This window comes from Ictalurus punctatus, chromosome 15 (assembly GCF_001660625.3).
Source record: "Ictalurus punctatus breed USDA103 chromosome 15, Coco_2.0, whole genome shotgun sequence".
Classification (NCBI taxonomy): domain Eukaryota; kingdom Metazoa; phylum Chordata; class Actinopteri; order Siluriformes; family Ictaluridae; genus Ictalurus; species Ictalurus punctatus.
Window position 1 is genome coordinate 26,139,367 of NC_030430.2, and position 23,360 is coordinate 26,162,726.

The following is a 23,360-nucleotide window of genomic DNA, read 5'->3' on the forward strand; positions in this document are numbered from 1 at the left end:
TTTTTCTCCTACTTCTCTCCCATTTCTCTCCTACTTCTCTCCTATTCTTCTCCTATTCCTCTCCTACTGCTTTCCTATTTCTCTCCTATTTCTCTCCTACTTCTCTCCCATTTCTCTCCTACTTCTCTCCTATTTCTCTCCTACTTCTCTCCCATTTCTCTCCCATTTCTCTCCCATTTCTCTCCTATTTCTCTCCTATTTCTCTCCTACTTCTCTTCTACTTCCTATTTGCTCTGAACAAACGCCAGTTCTCTTGATGTGTATCTTATCGATTTACCGCTGTTCTTCCACATGCTTACTTTGCTTATCTATCTGCTGCGACGTAAAGTTTACAATCAGTGTGCGGCCAGTCCGAGAGCAGTCCATATACACCGTCCACGAGGAGAACCGCCGGCCCGATTCCAGGCGGAGAACCCGAGATAAAATCCATACTATCCACAAGTGCTTAAGCGTCGGCCATATTGGATAGCGGCTGGTACGTTTGCAGAACCTCGCTATCAGCTCTCTGTACCACAGCCACACACACACACACTCACACACACACACACACACACACACACACACACACACACACACACACACTGCTGTTTCTCTGTCTCTCACCACAAAAAAAAAAAAATCTCATGTACTTACAGGAACAAACGTAATTTAGCAAGAAAGTCTTTCACTCATAACCTCACATGGATGACTAGCATGCTAACACAACACACATTACAGATCCCTTCAACAGACACGCAGCAAACATCATTTCAAACAAATGACAAGACGTCTCCACGCTGCGCACCGGAGCTCTGAGAATCCGAGAGCACCACCAAAACAGGGCTTATTTCAGCATTAAAAGGAAAAAAACTATATCATTTGTGCATATTTCTCAGTAGGGACATGACACCTAGACTAAAACATCTACTCTGTCATACCGGCTGCACAACAAAAGAGAGACAGGACCAAAAAAAAGTGAGAAGACACGAAGTAAGAGAGACCAGCTGCAACAATAAATAAAATAAGATTGAGTTCGGCCGAAGTAATATAGGTACGAAATAACAGTGAGACGGGCCACGAAATTATAGCAAGACCAGATGCAGAATTTAAAAAAGTGAGATATGAGACAAAAAAGAGTGAGACAGGACACGTAATAAAAAATCGAGACTGGACAAAAATGTAAAAATAATAATAATAAATAAATAAATAAAAATAAAAAAGTAAAAAACAAGACCATAAAATTAAAAATGTGAGACCGGATACAAAAGTAAAGCAAAATGAAGAAGCAAAAGCAGACAAAAAATTTAATAAATAACTTTTAAGAAATAAAAACAGTTTTTAAAAAAAAATAAAAAAAAATAAATAATAAAAAAAAGGACGGCTGCAAAATTTTAAAAAGAGACTGGACGTAAAGGTAAAAAGCAAAATCAGGGGAAAATTAAAATGTGAGACCGGACATAAAATAAAAAAAAGTGAGACTGGAAATAAAATAAAAAAAAGTGAGACTGGAAATAAAATTTAAAAAAGTGAGACTGGAAATAAAATAAAAAAGTGAGACTGGAAATAAAATTAAAAAAAGTGAGACTGGAAATAAAATAAAAAAGTGAGACTGGAAATAAAATTTTAAAGTGAGACTGGAAATAAAATAAAAACGTGAGACTGGAAATAAAATAAAAAAGTGAGACTGGAAATAAAATAAAAACGTGAGACTGGAAATAAAATAAAAAAGTGAGACTGGAAATAAAATAAAAACGTGAGACTGGAAATAAAATAAAAAAGTGAGACTGGAAATAAAATAAAAAAGTGAGACTGGAAATAAGAGGCAGAGCCGTTATTTAGGAGGAGGAAGCTCGGCCGATTCCGATACAGTTTACCCGTGTGGTCTTTTCCTGAAGCCTTGTCATACACTCTCTTATCTACCGTACGATTCAAGGATATAGCTGGACTTGATCATTAACTACGATTAACAACCCATAATAAAAAAGACCTCTTGGAACCAAATACGATAAGGAAAATGACTGTAAAAATAACGACCTTTGATTGGCTAATAAGTGGCTCATGGAAACATGCACTTTAAGGAAGCGTGATTAGCGTTATATAATTATAAAAGAAGTTTAACAGACTACAGTTTCACAAAGTCTAATCAGCCTGTTGCTAGCTTTTATTTTCACACTTTAGCCTTGACGTGTAGCTTAGCATAACACGATATTATCAATGAGCAACTACTTAAGCACAGCAGATCTGGGCTAACATTAACTAGCTAACTAGTCAGCTAACTAAGTAAGCTTTCTAGCTTGAAATAGTCGATGTCAGTCGCCAGTCTTGTTGTCTAACAAGCTAGCTTAAATTAGATGATACAGATCAGTAGCTTAAGGTTTGTTAACTAACATTTATGTTATACTGACTTACAGTGTAGCTCAGCATAACACAATACACTGTAATCAGCTAGCAGCTACTTGTTAGCTATAGCTTACATCGATCAGTAGCCAAGTTTGTCAGCTATCACACGCAACATACTTAATATAGCCCACTGACAATGGCTGAAATGGGTGCAAATACTTTTCTGTGTGTAAATATGATATATAAATATCTATGTTGTGCGTAATATAATTTTTTTTTTTTTAATTATTGTGATTTTTTAAAAAAGTATTAATGAATAACGTCTGAGTAGTTACATGATAACGGTATCATCGATATCGTACAATATTGCGATATATTGACGAAGCGATAATCAGGACCGTCCTAAGTAGTATCAATAACATCTCGAGCGTGTCTGAAGTCATATTTCTGCTTCGGCAACGTCGGGAACGTCGTCTAAAGATCGATACGCATGGTAGGAAGTGACCCGAGTGACTGCGACTGAGGTCACAAACCCTGATCGATGACCAGCGCCAAACACACTTATTGAATTACTCTGGGTTTTTAACTGCCCAGTGTAGGGTTAATTACACTCCTGAATCCCTGTATGATATAACACACACACGCACACACACACACACACACACACACACACACACACAATACTGTGCAAAAGTTTTAGCCACCCTAATTCTTTTTAGCACAAACTTAGTTACAGATTTTTTATTTTATGACGTCTACATCTTCGATTCCGAACATCAGTTTTTCAGCACAAAGATGTTTGTATGTCAGTAAAGAAAGCGGCGTTTTACGTAAGAGACACTTTTCAGGTAAAAAAAAAAAAAGAACAAAAAAAACACAATGAACGCTGCTGGGTTTCGCTGCAAAAATGAGACGCGAGTGCGAGAGTCAGAGTCTCCGGAAGACCCGAGTCTGGTTCTGCAACACGCTCCGTAACACTTACTCGCATCTCCTTATAAAACTGCACACACTGCACCAGAGACTCGTTTTATTTTTATTTGTTTCATTTACTACTGTTTACTGCTCTTTATGGGGTGTTTTCCTCTTTTTACATGAAGAAACATTCAGAAATAATTTCATTATTATATTTCATTATGCATCTTTGCCTGTTCCTAAAACTTTTGCACGGCACTGTATATATATATATATATATATATATATATATATATATATATATATATAGGATGAAAGGACCTGAGATAAACAAGGACACAATGAGGAACCTGGTCTATCCTTGATTGTGTACCTGTGTGTGTGTGTGTGTGTGTGTGTGTGTGTGTGTGTGTGTGTGTGTGTGTGGACAGAGAGATAGAGAGATAACTACTATATACCTGGGTTTTCTCTGGGCAGTGTGTGTGTCATATAACAAATGTAGGGGTGTGTATCATACGCAAAATGTCACTCTGTGTGTGTGTGTGTGTGTGTGTGTGTGTGTGTGGGGGTGGGTGGGTGGGTGCATATCTGCGTTAGTGCATCAGTACAGCGCACCAGACACGAAACCCCGATATTCACATTCATAATTCCCCCACATCAGACATCAGACGCGTCATGACGCGTTATAACGCATGGAGGCTGTGTACGGTGCTGTTATGAATATAATGAGCATTAAGCGCGCGCGATACCGTGTTTAAAAGAAGCATACCGTGTGTGTGTGTGTGTGTGTGTGTTAACACTCACCGATCCCGGGAGCCGAGTAGATGAAGTAAAGCGCCGATGTAGAGAGAGAGAAGAGGAAGAGGAGCCCGAGGAAGGATCTTCTCCTGAACCTCATCTGCGGAGGCATCATACCGGAATAAACAATTTATATAAATAAATAAATAAAAAAGAAAAAAAAAAAAGAAGAAAAAAAAGAAAGGAAGTAAAAATTGCGCGGCGGAAATCTCCTCCACAGCCCAGTCTCGCGCGGAGATCACAAGCTCCTCTTCCTGCCGCGTTTCTCGGTCAGCCAGAGACAGACAGCTTCTTCAGAAGAGCAAGAAGAAGAACAAGAAGAGCAAGAAGAAGAGGAAGAAGAAGAAGGAGAAGAAGGAGAAGAAGGGGAAGAGGAAGAAGGAGAAGCTCCTACAGCTCGGGTGGATCCAGCAGAAAGGGAAGGAGAAGCCCCGAGGAGAGTCAGCAGATCTCCGAGATCCACAACATCCTGCTCTCTGGCACGAGCGCAACCAGATGAATGGAAGCGCAACTACGCACGTCAAAGCGGGGGCAGCGCGCGCGAGCGACTCGAGTCTTTTTTTTTTTTTTTTTCTTTCCGACCGAGTCTTCACAGAGCCGAGTCCAGCAAGTGAATCGAATCAGGAAGTGAATCAAACGTTGCGGTTGAATCGTTTAACTCTTTATTACATGAATTATTACACCATTATTTTTTAAAATGGATTTATATTACTAGAATTAGTTCATTGATTAGAAAGTTAATCGTTAAAAATGTGCAATGGTTGAAAGTATTCACATAGTCAAAAATAACACAGAATGTATGAGATTATATTCCAATGACTGCTTTTTCCAGACTATAAATTGCTATAAGAGGTTGTTTTTTGTTTGTTTGTTTGTTTGTTTGTTTTTTGTCACCTGGTAAGCATGTAAAAGTTCTATCTTGTAGAAAGGAATTACAGTTGTGGAAAGTATGTGGATGGATTTAGCGACACAAAATACTCACTTCTTTCTCTTAATACATAAAACTTTAGCGGGAAAAGGTGCAATTGCAAAATGTTTGAAATGCTAATAGTTTTTCTTCCTTTGAATAATGGAGATGTGCTTTTAGAGAAGCCGAGTGTATTTTCCGCTGTAGGTCTGTTACAGTTCATGAACACACACGCTACAGTTCCATTAGCGCATGTTGTTGCCGCATGGCAACAATGACATTTTACCATTTAACAGAATCCTCAAAATATATAAACCTGTTTAAATTACAAAAAGTAAATGTTAAGTTTTCTCAGACAGTGTTTCCATTTTTCCCTTTAAGTAGTTTTGCATAAATTTTGAAAAATGTATGGAATTTTGATGATGACCTTCACCATGCCATGTGATTGCAGAAAAAGGAAGTGCAAACAGCACTTCCTGGTCATGTGACTTTTTTTTTTTTGTTATATCAAAGTTACCCCCCCCCCCCCCCCCCCACCACCACTACTTTCCTGTTATTAAAGAGTAAAATAGCAGTTTTGTATTATTGCCTATCAAAAAAAATTGTACATGAATTTATTATTGTCATGGTAACATCAAGCAGTAAAGCGTTATTGTAAAATATATATAAAATGTCCTATTTTTCATATTCATCCCTTATAGTGCGTGCGTGATGGTGTGTTATTAATATATTAATATTAAGACCAGGGCAGGTCTTAATATAGTCACGTCTGCGACTATATGCAGTGCATCATCACGCACGCTGGGACTGAATATCTCAATTCTATATTTATAAAAACTAATTATAACGCTATATATCATCAACTTATAATGCATAATAAGCACTGTTATAACGTGTAATGCGTTTTAATCAACATGACGTGTATAACTCCTTATGAATGCATTATAACCTATTAGGAATGAGTTCATAGGGCATGATGCACACAAACATAGAAAGCCACATGACACCACAATTTCTTGTTTGTGTGTGTGTGTGTAATTATGCGTCATAATGCACACGCGTGATGTATTAGGCAAGTATGAAGGTGTGTTATGTATACTATTAAGTTCATGAAGAATTATGCAAGACATTGTGTTGTAAAGCATGCATTATAGCGTGTGTGTGTTTGTGTTTAGTTGCTTGTTTTTTGTGTGTAAGAATGCATTACAATACATATATGTATGTGTTATTACATGTAATGTAATGCATATACGATGGTGTTAAGAACATTATGAAACATGTACTGATATTAACTGAGTGCAATATGACAGTGTGTGTGTGTGTGTGTGTGTGTGTGTGTGTTATGAATAATATATATAATATATAACATATTCATATATCTAATATATATAGTGTCCAAGTTTCCACAGTTGTACTGAATTCCCCTTATGAACACACTACTTACAGTAAAGCTAGGTGGAGTGAGCTGTGAGATCTGAGTCAGCTCATTTCCGAGGAATTTCACTCAAACGCTCACATGGATTCATTCATTCAAACGATTCTGCTCAAAGGAACCGATTCAGTGAAGCACTGACCGCTTATGCAGGGTTGCCAGATCGGAATTTATTGTTTGTTTCCAAAACCACTAGAGCTTAAAACTAGATGATATTTCAGTGCTTTCAGACTTAATCAACACTCCTGTGTGTACATTTCTCAGTTTTATAGCACTGTTCTGTTTGTGATCAGATCAGTTATGGGATTTTGATATGAAAAAGTGGCACAGGAGGAGATTTACCTTTCTACTATTATGGTAGTAAACTAGTTTACAGAAAATGGAATTGAAATGATGTAACGAAGCTGAGTTCCTGTTACCACCCTGGAAGTGTTTCAATCCTCTTACACCACAACAGGTTTCCAACACGTCTTACATTTTATCCGTTTACAGTTGCGTTTAACGTTGAGTTCACTTACATCATGAACATCGTTTATGTGGGAAGTCCCTGTGAATGAGATGTTACTAAAATAAGAGAAGATAAGGTAATACTTTATTAATCCCAAAATGGAGAAATTAGGGTGTCACAGCAGCAGTCAAAAAAAAAAAAAGACAAAAAGAAAAGAAAGAAGAGTTAAAAGAGACAGTAAGGAGAACACTACAGGGAAATATAAAGAGTATATACAGGATGTATAAATATGTATGACATAAGTGCAAACTCTCTATATATTATATATATATATATATCTATATACATTTTATATATCTACATACATTCTATAGAAACGATAATCTATTACAACCCGTCTATAGCACCAGATTTACTCCAAATTTGCATCTTAATTTCCTCTATTAAAAGAAATACCACAAAATGTATACGGCATTTCTTTACACAAGAAACACAAGAGAACGTACACCGACCCTGAACACACGGACTGTAGACCAGGTCTGGGTGAGAATTCAATTCTATCATATAAGCTAGAAATAAATAGACTGCATGACTACCAAATAAACAGAGCTGGATTCATTTTAAACTCTGATGTAAAAGTTGATGCAACATTTTTAAAATCGATCAACAACAGTGAGGCAGTCTGGGAGGGCCTGTGTAAAACAAACAGAAAAGGAACCGAACCGAATAAGATTACTGAACTAAATAAATAAACTACATTACATTAAGTGATAGGTGTGTGTTTGTGCATGTGTGTGTGTGTGTGTGTGTGTGTGTGTGGGTGTGTGTGTGTGTGTGTGTGTGTGGGTGGGTGTGCATAGAAATGGTAATAATCCTAAATCTATGTGCTAATTCAATAGCTTGGCCAACCTTTACTCTACAAACACTGCATTTCCCATGAAATGAAAGGCATGTCGAGTCACGCTTAGCATTTCATTAAAATAAAGGCTCATTCCAGAATGCCTCGGGGCCAAAACCAACAACTGTGTCTGAATTACGAGTTTAATGTAAGGGAAAGGGTGTGTGTGTTTGTGTGTGTGTGTGTGTGTGTGTGTGTGTATAGGCAAGAAACGCACTTTATTCATTATTTGCACGGCTGTTGCATGATGTGGAAGATATTTGAGGTGAATGTATAATAATTAGTGCATTACTGTATTTGTCACATCTTCCGTACTAATCGGAAACCCTGCATCATAGAAACCATATCAGGGAGCAGTTTTAAAATACCTGTGCGAATAAGAATGGGAGAACTTCCTATAGTAATATATCGCCTTTTACACTTGAACTTTTATCAGGTGTCGTAAATAACCTGAGAAAACCCTCAGAGAACCGCTTTAGTGACTTGTTTGGTAATGTTATAGCGTTAATACTGAGGGATTTCTAATGCACGGACAGGTCACTGGGAGTGAAACGGGTTTTGTAATTATTATGTTATACTGTACAGTGTATTATAATCACTGTATCAGGTGGTGACTGCAAAACAAACAAACAAACAAACAAACAGTGCATTTATTGTAATTACTTTCTTAAATTGCACTTTTCCAGCATTTAGAAAAACGGGTGGCACGGATCTCTGGGGTTGAGGGTGTGAGGGGAAATTATTCATTTTTACTTTGTAATAATTTTGTTCTTGTTCTGTTTCATTCTCATCAGAGGATAACGCCTAAGAAGTCCACGTCATGTCACTGAGATCAGTACAGAATGTGTATCTGCGTACAGAGACACAAACGTTGTGTCTTCTGTTCAAGGTTCATCTAAACATCTTCTAAGATCCTAAAACAAAGCCTGTTTGAACTGCCTCACACCGCTTCTTATCGGTACACAGGAGTGTGTCATGCTCTGCGTTTCATATATATAGTAGTGGTTCAGCACAAGCACTTCAGAGCGCTCTCATTATTCTCTCCTGCTTTATTCTATCCTGTATTAACCATCTTTCTGTAAGAAACCTTTTTACCTTCAGAGGACGGGTCTGCGCGCGTTGTGTAATTTCCATGACAATTTGGCGTGTCATGGCTGGGCTGCGCGGGTCTTTCAGCTTTTCTGGACAACAAGCAAACCGGAGGAAGCTCATGGAGAAGTTTCACCCTGAAGTCTGTGTTTACGTGAAGGCGGTTTGTCCTTTGTTGTGTAGAGCGAAAGACTTCTGAAGCCTTGTCACTGACCGGTGGGAATCATCAACAATTTAGAATTAGAATTTTATAAAGTCATTGTGTATTGCTGTCTCTATGGAAGGGAGTCAATGATTTAGAATTAGAATTTGATGAAGTCATTGTGTATTGCTGTGTAGTGTATTGCTGTCTGTAAGGAAGGGAGACAATAAGAAATGCGTGTATTACATTGAGAGAAGTATTTCTTATAAGAACTTTGCCTCTGCGACAGCAGAGAGATTGGTGTTTCTTAGATCACAGCTTCAAAACTAAGATATATACCAACAGGTGTATATATAGAGAGAGATAATAACGGTAAAAATATTTGCTAACAGAAAGAGTCCGGTTCGAGCAATCAATAAGTAAAGAGAGTACTTATTAAGAAGCGCCAATTATTATCAAGTGGCATGCCCCATTGACTCATTCCATCACATCAGGGATACATGATACATTTGGCAAATTTAACGCACAAGGACATTTTACTGGGATAAAAAAAAAAAATAATAATAATAATAATAATAATAATAATAAAAATAATAATAATAATAATAAAAAGAAATTATTATTTAAAAAAAAGAAGGGAAGGGAAAACTGTAAGTCCATCCAAATTGCTGTATGTGGACTCGCCCTCACAGATAAACTCTTTTACATTCTTAAGGTTTGCTCTATTGAACCTACAGGTTATATCCATTACATTTACATTCATTCATTTATCCAAAGCGACTTACAAATGAGAAAAATACAAGCAAAGCGATATATCGAGCAGAGAACAATACGAGTAGTGCTACTGTACAAGATCTTTAATTGAGTTCCAGAAGAAGCAAAGTGCGCAGAGTCGAGGTGTAAGTGCCAGAGTAATTTTTATTTTATTTTATTTTATTTTATTTTATTTATTTATTTATGGGTTGATTCGGTGTTCATGGAAGAGGTGGGGCTTTAGCTGTTTTTTGACGATGGTGAGAGATTCTGAGGTCCGGATTGAGGTTGGAAGTTCATTCCACCACTGACGAACAGTTAGTTTAAATGTTCTTGAAAGGGACCTTGAGCTACGCTGAGTGGGAACTACTAAGCGTTGGTCATTGATTGAGGGAACGTAAGCCTTCAGGAGAGAGTTGAGGTAGGTGACGCTGTTCCAGACAAGGTCTTGTAGGTGAGCATCAAGGCCTTGAATTTGATACGGGAGGCTACAGGAAGCCAGTGGAGGGAGATGAAGAGGGGTGTGACATTGGTTCTCTTGGGCTGGTTGAAGACGAGGCGCGCTGCTGCATTCTGAATCATCTCAAGGGGTTTGATGGAGCTGCCGGGAGACCCGAGAGTAGTGAGTTGCAGTAGTCTAGTTTTGAGATAACAAGAGCCTGGACTAGTATCTGTGTAGCCTGTTCTGTGAGGTAGGGTCTGATTTTCTTGATGTTGTACAGGATGAACCTACAGGACCGTGCAGTTGTTGAGATGTGGTCTGTAAAGGTCAAGCTGTCATCGAGAATCACCCCGAGGTTCCTGGCCGTCCCGGGTTGGTTTGAGTGTGGTTGAGCCGAGCTGTACAGTGAGGTTGTGGTTGATTGACAGACAGGCTGGGATGACGAGAAGCTCGGATTTTGCCGGGTTGACATTAAGGTGGTGTTCCCTCATCCATTTTTTTTCCACATTTAAATGTTTTAAATGTATTTATTTAACTCCTTATGTCAGTGGTGCACAACGAACTTGGTGTAATCCTAGTAAACTAAACAGAACATTTTATAAATATACTCTGTAGATATACATTGCTTTTTTGTACTTTATATAGTCTTACATAATGTTCTGTGTTGCACCGTGGTCCTGGAGAAACGGCATTTTGTTCTAATGTATACAAATGATTTCAAATGTGATTATTTGGGTCATATAATGAGAGAAAAAAACAACAATTGAGTGAAGCATCCATCCATTTTCTGGACTGCTTATCCTACACAGGGTCCCAACACATCGCAGGGCACGAACACTACAGACAATTTGGAAACACCAATCAGACTACAACGCATGTCATTGGACTTAGGGAGGAAACTGGAGTACCTGGAGGAAACAGAACAAACAAACTCTGCTCACATAGAGCGGAGGAGGGATGTAAAGCCCCGACTCTGGAGGTACAAGACAAACAGGTAAACCACTAAGCCACCGTGCCCCTCTCAGAGGAAACACGAGAAGCACATGTGAAAAGAAATGCTGTATGAAGTGAGAACAGGAAATGACTTGTGCAGTTGTCGGTATCATTTGACTGTAACTATAGATGGATAAAAGATTGACACGATGTTCTTTAATTCATTTAAAACATCGTTACTGTCAGATTGGTGTTGTATAGGAGGAGTAAAATGCTTGGGGTCATGCTGTTTTTATTTTTTCCATAAAGTCACAAATTACAAACTGAATTTCAACTGAATGCAAATAAACCTATGAATATTTATGTATTAAACTAGCAATGGAAAACATGCATACATTTACCTATATTATTTGAAAAAAAAGAATAAATAAAAAAGAAGGAATTATTTGTATTAGATTTATGTTCACTTTAATACACAGCGAATTACTGTTTATTTATGATTTGAAATCAAACATACTACTATATATATATATATATATATATATATATATATATATATATATATATATATATATATATATATAATTAACCGAATTTTCCAACATTTCAAAACTGCTTGAATCTCGAAAGTTCTTTGCGTTAATCAATGGGCATCCGGACAAGGCCCCGCCCACTTTCTCTTTTACAGTTACACCGTAGCGCTTAGCATTCTGGGAAATGTAGTGTAACACAACACATGGATCGTTAATCTATTCCACTGTTTGACTGCAACAGCGTCATTTACAAGGAATTACATGTCTAGATGTTAAACTCGGTGAACTGACTTCGACATGTTATCTGTTTATTTTATATTGTCTTTTTAAATCCCTTTTTAAGTTACATTTAGAACTACATTTCCCAAACATTTCCGAGACTGCGGAAGAAGTCATGATGTGGCTGTGTATACAACACGGATTAGCCTAGCATGTGGAGTTTAAATGGGCAGGTTTACTTTATTTATCTCTGTCATTGCTTTATTTAAGGATGAAACCAGAAGACAGAGGTGTAGTTTTGTGTATTTTGGTTTTGTTCTCGCTGGTGTGGGATTGTGAATGCCATGACACACTCTCTGAGCTTTCAGAGCGCCCGAGAGAGGAGGAGAAGGCTGGGGAGCAGAAGCAGCTACAAACACAAACATTCACCGGAGGAGGAGAAAACAGCGGACAAAATGAAAACCCAGACCCACAAACCGACCCTCACAGGTAGTTAGCCTGCTAGCTCATTAATCACAACACTTACTCTTCATTACTCCTTCAGTGAAAATGTAAATACAAGCTCAGAATCCCATATAAGTACACTATATAGGGCACTAAAGTCTTCTGCACCCTGTCTCGTGCACTGCACAGTAACACCTCACACAATGACACACTGTCTAGTGTCTCTACATCTTTTTTTTGTGATCAGCCATAACATTAAAACCACCTGACTAACATTGTGTAGGTCCTCCTTCCTCGTGCCTCCGAAACAGCTCAGAATCGTCGAGGCATGGACTCCACAAGACCTCTGAAGGTGCGCTGTGGTATCTGGAACCGAGACGTCGATCCTTTAAGTCCTGTAAGTTGCGAGGTCGGCCCTCCATGGGTTCTTCGGACTTGTTTGTCCAGGACGTCCCACAGACGCTCGATCGGATCGAGATCTGGGGGATTCGGAGGTCGAGTCAACACCTTGAACTCTTTGTCATGTTCCTCAAAGCGTTCCTGAACAGGTGCTGTAGTGTGTCAGGGAGCGTTATCCTGCTGAAAGAGGGAACTGATATTAGGGAATAGCGTTACCAGGAAGGGGTGTACTCAATCTGAAACAGTGTTTAGGTAGGTGGTTTGTGTTAAAGTAACATCCACATGAATGACCCGAGGTTTCCCAGCAGAACATTCCACAGAGCATCACACTACCTCCACCAGCTCGCCTCTTTCCCATAGTGCATCCTGGTGCCTTCTCTTCCCCAGGTAAACGACACACACACACACACACACACACACACACACACACACACACACCTGGCCTCCACATGATGTAAAAGAAAACCTGATTCATAAGACCAGGCCACCTTCTTCCATTGCTCCATGGTTCAGTTCTGATGCCCATTCTAGGAGTTTTCGGTGGTGTACAGGGGGTCAGCATGGGCACTCTGACCGCTACGCAGCTCCATGCACAACAAGCTGCGATGCTCTGTGTGTTCTGACTCCTTTCTATCAGATCCAGCATGAACTTCTTCAGCAGTTTGTGCTACAGTAGCCTTTCTCTGGGATCGGACCAGACCGGTTCACCGGTTCTCCTTCCTTGGAGCACTTTTGATAGGTTCTAACCACTGCACACCGGGAACACTTCAGAAGACCTGCCGCTTTGGAGACTGTCTGACCCAGACATCTAGACATCACAATTTGGCCCTTATCAAAGTCACTCAGATCCTTACGCTTGCCCGTTTTTCCTGCTTTGCACACATCAGATCTGCCGACACTTCACTTGCTAACTAATATATCCCACCCCTTAACAGGTTGTAACGATAGAATCATTATTTACACCACCTGTCAGTGGTTTTAATGCTATGGCTGATCGGTGTATAGATCAACCTTATTTGAATTGAATTGAAAACGAATGAATCGTGAATCGAAACAACTCAGCTAAAATTACTCTTGAAATGAATTGTGGAGACTCGAATCAAGTGAATCAACTCGACTAAAACAGTTTAGAATCGAATTGATGCGACTCGGCTAAAATACTTTTCAGATGGAGTTGTTAACTCGTGAATCGAATCGACTCTGCTCAAATTCATTTGAATAGAATTGAAAACTATTTTGAATTGAAAACGAATGAATCATGAATCGAATCGGCTCCATCACGCACATTTTGGATTAAATTGAAAAGCCATGAATCGAATGGACTCTGCTATAATCACTTTTGAATTCGGTTGTAAACGTAACGAATCGTGATTCGAATCAAATCGGCTAAAAATTTCTTGAATTGCAAATGAATGATTCGTGAATCGAATATCGAATATAGTCTTTTGAATTGAATCGATTGTACGTTCATGTATTTTTGACACTTTCTCTATACACCTGTAGAATAAACGCCACGGAAACACCCGGCAATGAAACGTTCCGCAGCACCACGCCCGCTGCCAAGGCGACGACCTCGACCCCGCCCACGGTCAAGCCCATCCTGCCGGTTCAGACGGGGGTCAAAGCACAGGAGGAGGAACAGTCGAGTGGCATGAGCATCTTCTTCAACCTGCTCGTCATCGGTATGCAAACACACGCTGCATGAGTGCGTATAGCGGGGTAGAGCTGTGTCTCGAATCACACACTCATTTCCTCAGTAGCGTGACTGCGTGTTTTTTCCTTCCCCCATTTGCTCTCAGAGTCTCAGCGTATTAAACAGAGCAGTCAGTGTAAATGAAGATAAACACCACTGAGACGCTTCAGTCTCTCTGCACTAACACCGGGGGACAGATGTGTGAATCACACACCGCCGCTGGCGAATAAACACCACGTGTTAGTGCGAGCAATGTGTACAATAACACTACTCCCCTCTCCTTATTATTATTATTATTATTATTATTATCTTTAGTAGTATATTATTGTATTATGATGTTGTCTTTAAAATCCACTAAACATTTACAGTATTACAAAAAAATAAAACAGAAAGGACAATTATACACTCACCATCCACTATATTAGGAACACCTGTACACCTAATCAGCCAATCATGTGGCAGCAGCACAGTGCTCACAAATTCTCAGGAGATCAGCAGTTTCTGAAGCACTCAGACCAGCCCAAGTAGCACCAACAATCATGCCACGGTTAAAGTCGCACTTTAGAGATCAGACTTTTTCTTCATTCTGATGTTTGATGTGAACGTTAACTGAAGCTCTTGAGCTGTACCTGCATGATTTTATGGATTGTGCTGCTGCGTGATTGGCTGATTAGATAACCGCATGAATGTGCAGGTGTTCCTAATAAAGTGGAGGGTGAGTGTATGAGAGAACCAACCAAACGAAAAACAAATAAATATAACAGTAACAATATAAGTAAATGAAAATAAACAATTACTGATAATGTTGCTAATCACGATTAATATTCAAATTTATCAATAGAATCAATTTATTATTATCATTATTGTTATTAGTTACAGTGTTAATGTATATATTTTTTCTATTGCAGTATACAGAGCGCATAACATATTTTAGAAATATTATATGTTGTATGGCTTAAATTAAGTTAATGTAATATATTGATATCGTTCTACACAGATTTTACGATAGTTTATGTCTGTAGCTGTAATTGCGAAAATTTTTGTGAAAAGTTTGCTCCGTAGCGTTTTAAAAAAAATTACGAAATCACATCATATCAGCTGCTGCGAATCAGCAGTTTGTAATTAGAAATGTTTTTCACAGTTTTGCTCATTAGTTTACACACCCCTTGCAGAACCTGCAAAATGTTATCTGTTAATGTGTGGTGTTGCCTTCTTGAGCATCAGTGAATGTTTGCACCTTTTATAATAGTTGTGTTATGAGCAAGATCATATAGCCACTGTTGGAAAGGACTCAAATATGCAGAAGATGCTGGAAAAGTAAAGAATGTGCAGGACCTGGAGGATTCTTCTGAAGAACGGCGGGCAGTTTAACTGCTCAGGACAAACACGGGACTCATGAAGAACTCTCACAGAACATAAACACAGTCGCGGGTCATCCAGGTAACGACACACAGGGTTAATAATCGACCATGTGGAAACTTTGAACTGGTTCACTTGTGTAAATTCAGTTGTTATCATGTATTATGGATTATATGTAAACATATGTTATGTGAAGATGAGCTTGTTTAAGGCAGGACTAAATAAACAACAACATGCATTTTGCAGATTCTGCAAGGGGAGTGTAAACTTATGAGCACAACTGTATCAAAAGAGTGCAATATCTGAGATCTCATAAACGCGCACACAATTTATCATGATATCTACATTTTATATATATATATATATATATATATATATATATATATATATATATATATATATATATATATATATTATAAACGACACAGTGTTTTATTATCTTTATTCCATCGCTCGGATGCTTCCACTTGCCCATTTTTCCTGCTTCCAACACGTCAGCTTCGTGAGGTGACAGTTCGCTTGCTGCCTGAGAGATCCCGTCGCTCGACAGGTGCCACTGTAACGAGAGAATCTGTTCTTCACGTCACCTGTCAGGGGTTTTATTGTTACGGCTGATCGGTGTATAACGTTTCTGTCGTGTGTTTTTCACAGGAATCTGCATCATATTGGTTCACTTGCTGATCAGGTTTAAGCTGCACTTCCTGCCCGAGAGCGTGGCTGTAGTTTCACTGGGTGAGGCAAATCACAGAGGAGAAGCTTCTCTCCTTTCTTTCTTTCTTTCTGTCTCTTTCTTTCTTTTTGGCTCGTACACAATTTATCAACACACAGAGCAGCACTCGTTGTTTGTTAGAGGTTTATTTAGCAGATATAACGTAGGATTCCGTGTTCTCAGTATTGCAGAAGTCAATTTTGCAATAACCGGTGAACACATGGCGCGGATGTAATTCTGAGGTCGCGCAAGCAGTGTAACGCTGACCACTAACTGACCGTCTGACCACATAAAGGAATTTTGAGTGTTTTTATTATTATTATTCCTAGGTCAGAAGCTGTGGATTAATTTTCCACAGGTTTATATTAATGCGCTCGTTCTAATACGTTAGAGTTTCTATAGTAACCGTCTTAGTAACTTCAATAGAGAGAAAAAGACTGCTATAACGTAACGCCTGGTTAACGCACGTTCCTCAACATTAAATGTAACTATAAATGGATAAAAAGTATCACGTTGTTGTTGTTTGATACATCGCTGTGGTATAAGAGGAATAAAGCACTTATTACAGGAAAATAATCAACTTCCTGTTCAATAATCACAGCAGCTGATCATCACTGATTATTTTACTATAACAGAATGACACACGGGTGAACGCGACACTCCAGCAGTGTGAAACTCTGTCAAAGGCCACGCTGAGAAACGTTTACACACACGCGCTTTCACAACCGCGATCTGAAACCAGTCCGACTCGTTTAGTCCAGTCTTACGCCATAATATTTACTGGATTCCTGTTAGAGACAGAGCATTATGTTCCAGCTAGTTTGTGGTGTGTAGAGGAAATGCACACACGCACGCGCGGAGCCTCGCCCATTAACAATACACAGTAAGTTCCTGTGCGAGCGCTCGCTCTGAACCCGTCATCCTGTTTCTCTCGCTCGTATTTTAGCGTGATCCTCTTCATCAGTGCATCCTTTAATTATTTTATTAATTATACAAATCGATTCCGATATACAGTCCCCTCCAAAATTATTGGAACGGCAAGCCTAATTCATTAGCGTGTGCGCTACAGCAAAGACATCTGGGTTTGAGATCAGAAGGAGACGAGAGAGAGCGAGTGATGGACGTGTCCAGTCTAAACCCTTCCACTTTCCCCCTGATGAAGTCCTGTGTCGAGGTGGAAGTGTGTTTTTGGGTCGTTGTCTCGCTGCGTGATGAAGTTCCTCCTGATTCATTCGGATGCGTTTCTCTGTAAATTATCAGACAGGATGTTCCTGTAAACTTCTGAATTCATTCTGCTGCTCCACCATGAGTTCATCAATAAAGATCAGTGAGAATGTTCCAGAAGCAGCCGTGCGAGCCCAAGCCATGACACTTCCTCCACCATGTTCCACAGATCAGCTCGTATGTTCTGGATCGTGAGCAGATCCGTTCTTTCTCCACACTTTGGTCTTTCCATCACTTTGGTAGAGGTTCATCTCGGTTCCAGAACGTTTGTGGATCATCTCTGTATTCTCTGTGAATTCCAGTCTGGGTTTCTGATTCTCACTGCTGATGAGCGGTTTCCATCTTGTGGTGTGCCCTCTATATTTCTGCTCTCGAAGTCTTCTCTGAGCAGTGGATTGAGACCTTCACCCTGTCCTGTGGAGGTTGTTGATGTCACTGATGGTTGTTTTTGGGTTCGTCATCAGTTGTTGTTTTCCTTGGCCGACCCGTTCCATGTCTGGTTGTCAGTACACCAGGGGTTTCTTTCTTTTTCAAGACAATTCAAAGATTGTTGTATTGGCTCTGCCCAATGTTTGTGCACTGCCGCTGATTGATTTTCCCTCTTTTCTCAGCTTCAAAATGGCCTGCTTTTCTCCCACAGACAGCTCTCTGATCTTCATGTTGGCTTATCCTTTTTAACAACAAACGCAGTGTTCACAGGTGAAACTGAAGCCTAAAACCAAGAGTAAAACCAATTATAAATTCAGAGCGACTTATTGTTTAAACACTCAATCTAGCAAGAACCACCTGCCAGTCACATGTTCCAATATTTTTGCTCACCTACAAATTGGGTGGTCTGAGACGCTGTTCTATGGTACTGCATGTCACCTTTATTTGTCATCTTTTCTCGTTGCTCTGTGACGCAGTATAAGCAGCAGAGTAACACACTCAGAGGAAACGCCCTCTTCCACATACAGGACCTCACCGATGCCTGTCTCTCTCGCCCTCTCTCTGTCTCTCTCTCTCGCCCTCTCTCTGTCTCTGTCTCTCTCTCGCCCTCTCTCTGTCTCTGTCTCTCTCACCCTCTCTCTGTCTCTCTCTCTCACCCTCTCTCTGTCTCTGTCTCTCTCTCGCCCTCTCTCTGTCTCTCTCTCTCGCCCTCTCTCTGTCTCTGTCTCTCTCTCGCCCTCTCTCTGTCTCTCTCTCTCGCCCTCTCTCTGTCTCTCTCTCTCGCCCTCTCTCTGTCTCTCTCTCTCGCCCTCTCTCTGTCTCTCTCTCTCGCCCTCTCTCTGTCTCTCTCTCTCTCGCCCTCTCTCTGTCTCTCTCTCTCTCGCCCTCTCTCTGTCTCTCTCTCTCGCCCTCTCTCTGTCTCTCTCGCCCTCTCTCTGTCTCTCTCTCTCGCCCTCTCTCTGTCTCTCTCTCTCGCCCTCTCTCTGTCTCTCTCTCGCCCTCTCTCTGTCTCTCTCTCTCTCGCCCTCTCTCTGTCTCTCTCTCGCCCTCTCTCTGTCTCTCTCGCCCTCTCTCTGTCTCTCTCTCGCCCTCTCTCTGTCTCTCTCTCGCCCTCTCTCTGTCTCTCTCGCCCTCTCTCTGTCTCTCTCGCCCTCTCTCTGTCTCTCTCTCGCCCTCTCTCTGTCTCTCTCTCGCCCTCTCTCTGTCTCTCTCGCCCTCTCTCTGTCTCTCTCTCGCCCTCTCTCTGTCTCTCTCGCCCTCTCTCTGTCTCTCTCTCCCGCCCTCTCTCTGTCTCTCTCTCTCTCGCCCTCTCTCTGTCTCTCTCTCTCTCGCCCTCTCTCTGTCTCTCTCTCTCGCCCTCTCTCTGTCTCTCTCTCTCGCCCTCTCTCTGTCTCTCTCTCTCGCCCTCTCTCTGTCTCTCTCTCTCTCGCCCTCTCTCTGTCTCTCTCTCTCTCGCCCTCTCTCTGTCTCTCTCTCTCGCCCTCTCTCTGTCTCTCTCTCTCTCGCCCTCTCTCTGTCTCTCTCTCTCTCGCCCTCTCTCTGTCTCTCTCTCGCCCTCTCTCTGTCTCTCTCGCCCTCTCTCTGTCTCTCTCTCGCCCTCTCTCTGTCTCTCTCTCTCTCGCCCTCTCTCTGTCTCTCTCTCTCTCGCCCTCTCTCTGTCTCTCTCTCTCGCCCTCTCTCTGTCTCTCTCGCCCTCTCTCTGTCTCTCTCTCTCGCCCTCTCTCTCTCTCTCGCCCTCTCTCTCTCTCGCCCTCTCTCTGTCTCTCTCTCTCTGGCCCTCTCTCTGTCTCTCTCTCTCTCTCGCCCTCTCTCTGTCTCTCTCTCTCTCTCGCCCTCTCTCTGTCTCTCTCTCTCTCGCCCTCTCTCTGTCTCTCTCACCCTCTCTCTGTCTCTCTCTCTCTTGCCCTCTCTCTGTCTCTCTCTCTCTCGCCCTCTCTGTCTCTCTTGCCCTCTCTCTGTCTGTCTCCTCTGTCTGTTTCTCTTATTTTTTTCTGTCTCTTGGTCTTAATTTTTTTTTTTTTTACTATTTTCTCTTCTGTCTTTTAGAATAATAATGAAATCATTAAAATGATCAAATAACTTCTCTCTCTCTCTCTCTCTCTCTCTCTCTCTTAGTCTCTTTCATTTCAGTGCAGCACTGCTTTATTGACAGGAATGCTATAAACTACACGGTTGCCAAAGAAAATAACGCAGGAAGATTAAACTAAAAGTTACAGAACGTATACACACACACTCCCCGAGCACTTTATCCGGAACACAATGCTAATACTGGGAACACTCGGGCCTCCCTCTGCTCTTAACATCGCCTCGGATCTTTGTGGCATGGATTCCATTGAAACATTCCTTTGAGATTGCGGCCCATGCCGACATTGTATCAGGAAATTCCTGCAGATTTTTCAGGTGCGCCTTCATGCTGCGAATTTCCTGTTCTACCACATCCCAAAGGTGATCTAGTGGATTCAGATCAAGTGACTGGGAAGGCGTCTGAAGAACACTCAACTGACTGTCATGTTCATGAAACCGGTCTGAGATGACTTTTGCTTTGGGTCATGGTGCAGTATCATGCTGGAAGTAGCCATTAGATGATGGTTCAGTTGTGGCCATGAAGGGATGCACACGGTCACCAACAGTACTCGGATAGGGTGTGGCTTCCAAGCCTTGTTTGATCGGTGTTAACCGGCCCAAAGCATGCCGAGAAAGCATTCCCCACACCATTACACTACCTCCACCAGCCTGGACTGTTGACCCAAGGCAGCTTGGGTCCATGGGTTCATGCTGTTGGTGATTGATCAGAACAGGCGACGTTTTTCCAGTGTTGCTGAACCTGTGCCCAGTGCAGCCTCAGCGTTCTGTTCCTGACTGACAGAAGGGGAACCCGACGTGGTCGTCTGCTGTTGTAGCTCGTCCGCCTCAGCGTCTGACGTGTTGTGCATTCAGAGATGCTTTTCTGCTCACCACGGCTGTACACAGTGGTTATCTGGGTTACTGTAGCCGTCCTGTCAGCTCGAACCAGTCTGGCCATTTTCCTCTGATCTCTCTCCTTGACAAGGCGTTCCCGTCCTCAGAACCGTCGCTCACTCGACGTTTTTTGTTTTTCGCACCATTCTGTGTGAACTCTAGAGTGTTGTGAGTGAAATTCTCAGGAGATCAGCACTTTCTGAAACACTCATTCTAGCCCATCTGGTACCATGCCACGGTTAAAGTCACACTATCCAGATCACACTGTCTTTTTCTTATAATAATAATAATAATAATAATCAATAATTATTTTGGAACTTTTTTTATTGTATTGTGTTATTGTTTAAACGAGATCTGTGTGTGCTGTTTTGCAGGAATCCTGATGGGAGCCGTTATAAAAATCATCGAGACTCAGGAGCTGGCCAACTGGAAGGTATTACCCATCGTGTGTGTGTGTGTGTGTGTGTTAGTGTGTGTGTGTGAGAGATCATCACGGTGTGCGTTAGACACTTCACATGACTTTCCACTTTTGCGACAGGAGTGTTGCAGTGATTTTTTGTAACAGAGATTAGACACCGTGTTCGAGACCATAGATTAGACACCCTGTTAGAGGGCAGAGATTAGACACAGTGGTCGAGACCGGAGATTATAAACTGCAACAGAGTCTTAAGCATGGCTTCGCCTGCCATCTTTCCTTCACCGTAATGATTAACACGTCAAGAAGTCATTAACAAATCACTAAAACATGACGCGAGATGTTTACCGTCTTCGGTGTGTGTTCAGGAAGATGTGGATAAATTCATAGCGTCTGTAGCGAGAATACCGCGACAGGAAAGCGATGATGAATCGGATCCCTCGAAACAGAAGCTGCTTAAAAACATTTCGTGGTGTTACAGAAGGAGGAAAACTCCTCTGAAAGACGACACGAGTGATGACATCACGTCCTGTGTCCTAATCTGTTGTTCTCCCTTCAGCGGAGAGGTTACACATGAGTAGGAGCAGGGACGGATGTAAAAGGGCAGTCATAGAAATCTCAAAACAAACAAACACAACAGAAAATTATTTTTAGAAGAAATTCCCAGCGGTAAGAGTGTGGAGGTGGAGGTGGCGCTGGCGTACAGTCAGTGCAGGGCGGAGATAATGGTGTTAAAGGTTGGAGCAGAAACTAGAGCAGGGTGGGGTTTGTTGGAGAGGAAAGGAGACTGCTAGGCACTGGGTGTATTAGTACAGGCAGGAATAAGGACCGAGATCCTCTTTGTAAAAATTAATCCCCAGTAATGATCGCTTTTACAACGTGAGGAATGCTTTACAGACGGTTACAACAGTAAAGTTTTCAGTGGTGATGGGAGGAGCCAAAACTGTTATCGAGTTCATGTTCAACAGGAACGGAGAGGAACCTCACCCACAGTCTGCGAGGTGGTGTGACGGACGTGAGAAGAATCGGGCCGTGAACCACGTGGGTTACAACATCTGAGTCCAGGATTAGAGACTAGGCAGATTTCTTACAGCAAATATTTATTCATTTTTTAGATAATTGATTTTACAGAATCAAAGGAGCATGTAGTGCATTCTGGGAGGAGTGGAAACAAAGTAGAGGGGGTTTTAATAGCGTGGCGGGGTGTGGGGGTTGGGGGTTAACACAGAAAGTGTTCACTGGAATTACTCGAGAACTTGAGACAGGAAACCAGAGCACTGTGGGCGGACAGAGTAGACACGTCTACTCCCAAGATAAATAAAATGTCAGAAGCAGATGCTTTTCCTGCATTCGAGTTGCCAGGAAGCAGGAAGTCAGAGCTTTGAATTAGAGGGTGTGTACAGTAATGCTGGTACAGTAGGGCAGGTGCAGTAGGGCGTGTACAGTAGGGCGGGTGCGGTAATGCAGGTACAGTGGGGCGTGTACAGTAGGGCGGGTGCGGTAATGCAGGTACAGTGGAGCGTGTACAGTGGGGCGTGTACAGTGGGGCGTGTACAGTGGGGCGTGTACAGTAGGGCGTGTACAGTAGGGCGTGTACAGTGGGGCGTGTACAGTGGGGCGTGTACAGTAGGGCGGGTGCGGTAATGCAGGTACAGTGGGGCGTGTACAGTGGGGCGTGTACAGTAGGGCGGGTGCAGTAATGCAAGTACAGTGGGGCGTGTACAGTGGGGCGTGTACAGTAGGGTGTGTACAGTGGGGCGTGTACAGTGGTGCGTATACAGTGGGGCGTGTACAGTAGGGCGGGTGCGGTAATGCAGGTACAGTGGGGCGTGTACAGTGGGGCGTGTACAGTAGGGCAGGTACAGTGGGGCGTGTACAGTAGGGCGGGTGCGGTAATGCAGGTAC

General features: G+C 41.6%; 2 protein-coding genes across 5 annotated transcripts in view; one reads left to right on the forward strand and one right to left on the reverse strand.

Moving 5' to 3' along the window:
* The window catches only part of b4galt5 (UDP-Gal:betaGlcNAc beta 1,4- galactosyltransferase, polypeptide 5), a 42,412-nt gene extending 33,457 nt beyond the window's left edge, over positions 1–8,955 (reverse strand). The window contains exons 1-2 of one of the 2 annotated variants that reach the window (XM_017487942.3): positions 8,810–8,955; positions 4,036–4,129 (exon numbers count right to left, since the gene is read on the reverse strand). In XM_017487942.3, the coding sequence (XP_017343431.1) occupies positions 4,036–4,129; positions 8,810–8,926 (211 nt within the window). In that variant the 5' untranslated portion in view covers positions 8,927–8,955. Of the gene's footprint in view, positions 1–4,035; positions 4,130–4,423; positions 4,587–8,809 lie in introns of those variants that run through there. The other variant, XM_017487943.3, reaches the window with a different exon arrangement.
* Positions 8,956–11,820: 2,865 nt separating this feature from the next.
* slc9a8 (solute carrier family 9 member 8) overlaps positions 11,821–23,360 on the forward strand; it is a 36,588-nt gene continuing 25,048 nt past the window's right edge. The window contains exons 1-5 of one of the 3 annotated variants that reach the window (XM_053686406.1): positions 12,182–12,314; positions 12,553–13,055; positions 14,172–14,350; positions 16,372–16,452; positions 21,415–21,473. In XM_053686406.1, coding sequence (XP_053542381.1) covers positions 12,955–13,055; positions 14,172–14,350; positions 16,372–16,452; positions 21,415–21,473 — 420 coding nt within the window. In that variant the 5' untranslated portion in view covers positions 12,182–12,314; positions 12,553–12,954. Of the gene's footprint in view, positions 12,315–12,552; positions 13,056–14,171; positions 14,351–16,371; positions 16,453–21,414; positions 21,474–23,360 lie in introns of all 3 variants that reach the window. The other 2 variants (XM_053686407.1, XM_053686405.1) reach the window with 2 other exon arrangements.